This window comes from Onychomys torridus, chromosome 8, assembly GCF_903995425.1.
Source record: "Onychomys torridus chromosome 8, mOncTor1.1, whole genome shotgun sequence".
In the NCBI taxonomy this organism is placed as follows: domain Eukaryota; kingdom Metazoa; phylum Chordata; class Mammalia; order Rodentia; family Cricetidae; genus Onychomys; species Onychomys torridus.
In genome coordinates, this window is record NC_050450.1 from 85,786,028 (window position 1) to 85,790,074 (window position 4,047).

Here is a 4,047-nt window from a genome sequence, read left to right on the forward strand (position 1 = left end):
AGCAGGGTTCATAAAGGCCAGATGTTAAGGAAAAAGAGAGCCAAAGCGCCCACCCACTCCATCTCTCCCCTCCCCACCCCCAGGGAAGGGAGAGAGCTCTAAGAACACTTTGGAGGTCCAGAAGAGTTTTACTCCAGGATCCGCTCTGTGTAAACGACAAACTTTCTACAAAGCACCTTCACAGCAAGGACGACCGGTCCCTTCCCCAGTGTCCCGTGGTAACTGTTCTTCCTCGCCCAATTTTGGGGACGAGGGGTGTTACTCACTTGGGTAAAGCAGACACAAAGGGCCACTAGGTCCCTCAGTAACGGGCATATCTCAAGGCACTGCCACCCTGCACACCTCACCCACCCCTGAACCTGATTTCTCAGAACCATCCCACCCTTCCGACTCAAGGAGTCCTCCTGACTGGGGCGTGGTCCAGGCCTAGCTCCTCTCGGCCTGCAAAACAGAACCTCTGACCCTAAACCTAATCCCTAGGCCCTGCCCCCTTCTGATCCAGATATCCGACCACTCCCAAAATGCCTGGGGCTGGAAAAAGAAAAAAAAAAAAAAAAAACGCCTAAGGTGGCCGCCGGGCCCAGGTTCCCTCCAAGCCCAAGCCCTCAGGACAAGCGTCCTTCAGTTTGCCTCTCTGCACCTAGTCTTTTACCCACCTCTTCGTTCAGGGGCTGAGTCTGGACGTCTGAAAAACGGATGCAGACTAGCCTTCTAACTCCACCCCATCCCATCCATGAATTGGGGGAGAGTCGAAAGACGACTTGTTTGATGTGATTTTATTGATTTCTTCCACCTTCCATCATTTCCCCAGGGAATTTTTGGCCCCTTCCCCCGGCAAAACCCGCTTTGGGCCACACAATCGGGCCCTCTTCCTCTTATGGGAGGAGAGTGAGGCTGGAAGTCTCTTCTACCGCATCGAGCCTTAGGGCAAAGGGAAACTCCAAAACTGGACAAAAGGGTAAAGTCTGCTGGCTGAAGGCTGAGGCTCTCGCCAACCGGAGAATCACCTGAACTTGGGGGGGAGGGGGGCCTAGGAACAGAAAAGGAAGGGGATGTAAAGGGTTAAAGGTCTGAGCTGTGGGGGTGGGGGATGCCCCCAGGGAGCTGTCAATCATTTTCCCACCCCACCACAGCCCCCACACCCCTAAACTGGCTCTCAAACGTAGAAACAACCAGTTTGCTCATCACCAAGGTCCGTCCCTCTGTCCCTTTCTTTTGGTCTCTGGGCAGCAGCCGCCTTGCTCCCCTGGGGTGAAGGCCCTGGCCGCCCGCTGAAAGAGCAAAGATGGAGCTAGCTGGTCAGCCAGCCTCCTACAGTTAAGGCTTTTTCTGGACGCCAGCCCCTGGTTCCTCCGCAAAGATGAGGAGGAAATATCACCCGGACCTCTCAGGTGCTTGAGGACCACTGTCATTTGAGGTCTCTCGGCACACAGTCCATAAAACGCAAAAAAAAAAAAAAAAAAAAAAGACAAATTTGAGAATCAAGACTCCTTCCTGGAGTCCTCAGTCTGCCCGGGGCGCCAACATGCTCCTGGGTAGAATAGTCGAAAGCTCAGAGTTCTTCCAAGTTGACCCACCAGGATTTGAGGCCCGGGGGCTCGGGGACAGCGGGCCCTCCCATCTGCCACCTCCACAGCGGGTGAGCAGGCGGAGGCTTTGCGTCTCCCTGGAGGCGAAGCGAGGAAGCCGGCCCTAGGTCTCCGTTCTCCTCCACCACCAGGGCTGGGGGACAGGGGAAGCAGTCAAGGAGGCTGAAGGTGCTCGAAGTGGGGAGCGTCGGGGCAGGCCGGCGGGGCTGCACGCTGCGCGGGGGCGGCGCCGGCCGCCGGCGTTTCTTGGCTGCTCCCCGGGCTTTGGCTGCCGGCCGCTCAGGCCCTCGGCGCAAACTTGGAGTGTCCAGGGCGAAGCCCTTCGCGTAACACCAAAGTTTCGAGCGGCGGATCAGGCGATTGAAATGTTCCTGGCGGAGATCACCGGGCGCGTCCGGCGCTGCGTCCGCCGTCGAGGGGCTGAGCGCGGGTGCCTCGGGCGCGGCCGGAGCAGGGTTTCCACCCGCTGCAGCCGCCGAGCCCGGCATGGGCTGCTCCGGAGAGGCAGGTTCCGGGGAGAGGCCCGCAGGTGGCGGCGGAGGCCGGGAGCTATGCTCATCAGGCGGACTGCTAGCTCCATCAGGCTGGGACTCCAGACCCGGGGCTGGCCTGGGCGGGGACCAGGCGGAGCTGGTCGGAGATTCCCGAGGACGCCGGGGAGCAGGGCAGCGGCTGGGAGGTGCGCAGGAACCAGCTCCGAAGTGCGGGAAGCTGCCTCCGCCCTCTTCCTCCTCTCCTCCGCCTGGGCACACCGCGATGTCTGCATCCTCGCGGACCGCGGAGCTCACGTCGTTCGGTCGCCCGGCCTGTCCCCCGAGGTGCTTCAGGCTATCCGCGGCCCGGCCGCCGGTGCACGGCGAGGCCCGGGGGCCCAACAGCACCGGGGTCCGCGGCGCCAGCTCTCCAGGCCCCAGGCCCCGGGCGGACGACCGGGGTTTGGCAAGGGCGCAGAAGGCGAGGGCACGTAGGCACAGCGGGGAGAACTCCGGGGTCCCCCGACGCGGCTTCCGGGGCGTGGGCGAGCAGGGAGACCCCCGCGGAGACGCGGGCACTGCCAGGCGGGGAGGAGGACACAGAGTCTCCATGGAGCAGCCTTGGGGGTCGCCCACTGCGGGGGCCCTGGTCCCAACGGCGGGATGCCCCGGCGGCCCGAAGAGCCCGCGGGCCAGGGGAACATCGCCCCCCGTCGACGGGGAGGTCTGTGTTCACGGGCGCCCCGGGCCCGCCACCCGGGGCCCGCGGCGGCGCTCCGGCTCCCTCCGCGGTCTCGTCACGCGGCCCTCGCGGCGGCCGGACTCCTGGGTCCCCGCGCGTCCCCGGCGCGATCGGTCGTGCTTCCTGCCGCCGCCTTCCCGGCGCGCCCCCCTCAACGCTGAGGCGGGGGCAAACAAAGCGGCCGGCGCTCACGGCCGGCGGGAAGGACCCCGGCCCGGCGCCCGGTGCCCGGGCCCAGCGGCGGGGAGGGCGCCTTCCGCCCTCTCGGCTTCTTTCTTCCCCGCTGGCTCCGGAGACCGCGTTATAGAGAACTGCCCCCTCGCTGCCCCAATACCAGCGCCTCGGCTGCGAGCCCGCCTCTGATTGGCCGCTGCCGCTCTGACGTCACGCAGACCCCACCCCTCGGGCGGCACGGCCCCCGTCCCCATTCCGCACACAGATACACACACGTGGACCCTGAGCTGCTGGGCTGCAAGGCAGGGATCCGGGGGCGCGTGGGTCCCGGCGCGCGCGGGTGGAAGTGCGAGGGGCCAGACGCGACGCTCCTGGTGGCCTGCTGGCATCCCGGGATCATTTTACCTGGTCGCAGATCCAGCCACTCGTTTACCCCGTAGCGATCGCGGGTTTTCCGTATCTGTAAAATGGAAAGTTTGTTTCTGCCCCTGGAAGCTTAATGGAGCTCGGTGAATTCACAGCGACAAGCTCAAAAACAATGTGGAGGGAAAGGATGAAACCAAGCGTCGATGGCTTACGAGCTTGGCGTAGCGAGGAGTCGCTGTTAAGGGTGTACTGTGTGGTCTTGGCTGGCGGTGGAGTAGGGGGCTAGAACAGGGCCTGGCACGCAGTGAACTCAAAACAAACAAAAACCGCTCGTAGAGTGAGTGGTTAGGAATTCGCTACGTTTGTGCAAGATGTATAAAGGAAAAAATAAATTCGGAGGAAGGGAGCTTCATCAGGTCCACAGAAGACAATAAGCTGGCTTTCTCGTTTCCTTCTCCCGGTGAAGTATGGAAGTACTCCACCTCCTAACGGAATTCCAACGCTCTGGCACGGTCGGGACCCTCCAAATCCCGGGATTCGACCCTCTGAATCCTGAGCTGCCCGAATGGGTAGAAAGGGCCAAAGGAGACGCACAGACTCTTGCTTTCCACCCACAAAAGAAAAGTGAATTCCCACGGCATACTCTGATAGTGCAAACACCTCTCACATCTCTTGTTTAGTTCCTACACAGCCTACTCCTAGT

General features: G+C 62.2%; 1 protein-coding gene across 1 annotated transcript; it reads right to left on the bottom strand.

Moving 5' to 3' along the window:
* Positions 1–755: 755 nt before the first annotated feature.
* LOC118589286 (elongin BC and polycomb repressive complex 2 associated protein) lies at positions 756–3,089 on the bottom strand. Its single transcript, XM_036196443.1, has one exon. The coding sequence runs from the start codon at positions 2,672–2,674 to the stop codon at positions 1,553–1,555; it is 1,122 nt and encodes a 373-aa protein (XP_036052336.1). The 5' UTR covers positions 2,675–3,089; the 3' UTR covers positions 756–1,552.
* Between the last annotated feature and the right edge of the window lie 958 nt (positions 3,090–4,047).

What these genes read in the sequence shown, in the direction of transcription:
- LOC118589286 (XM_036196443.1), bottom strand. Translation starts at nt 2,674, where the DNA reads ATGGAGACTCTGTGTCCTCCTCCCCGCCTGGCAGTGCCCGCGTCTCCG.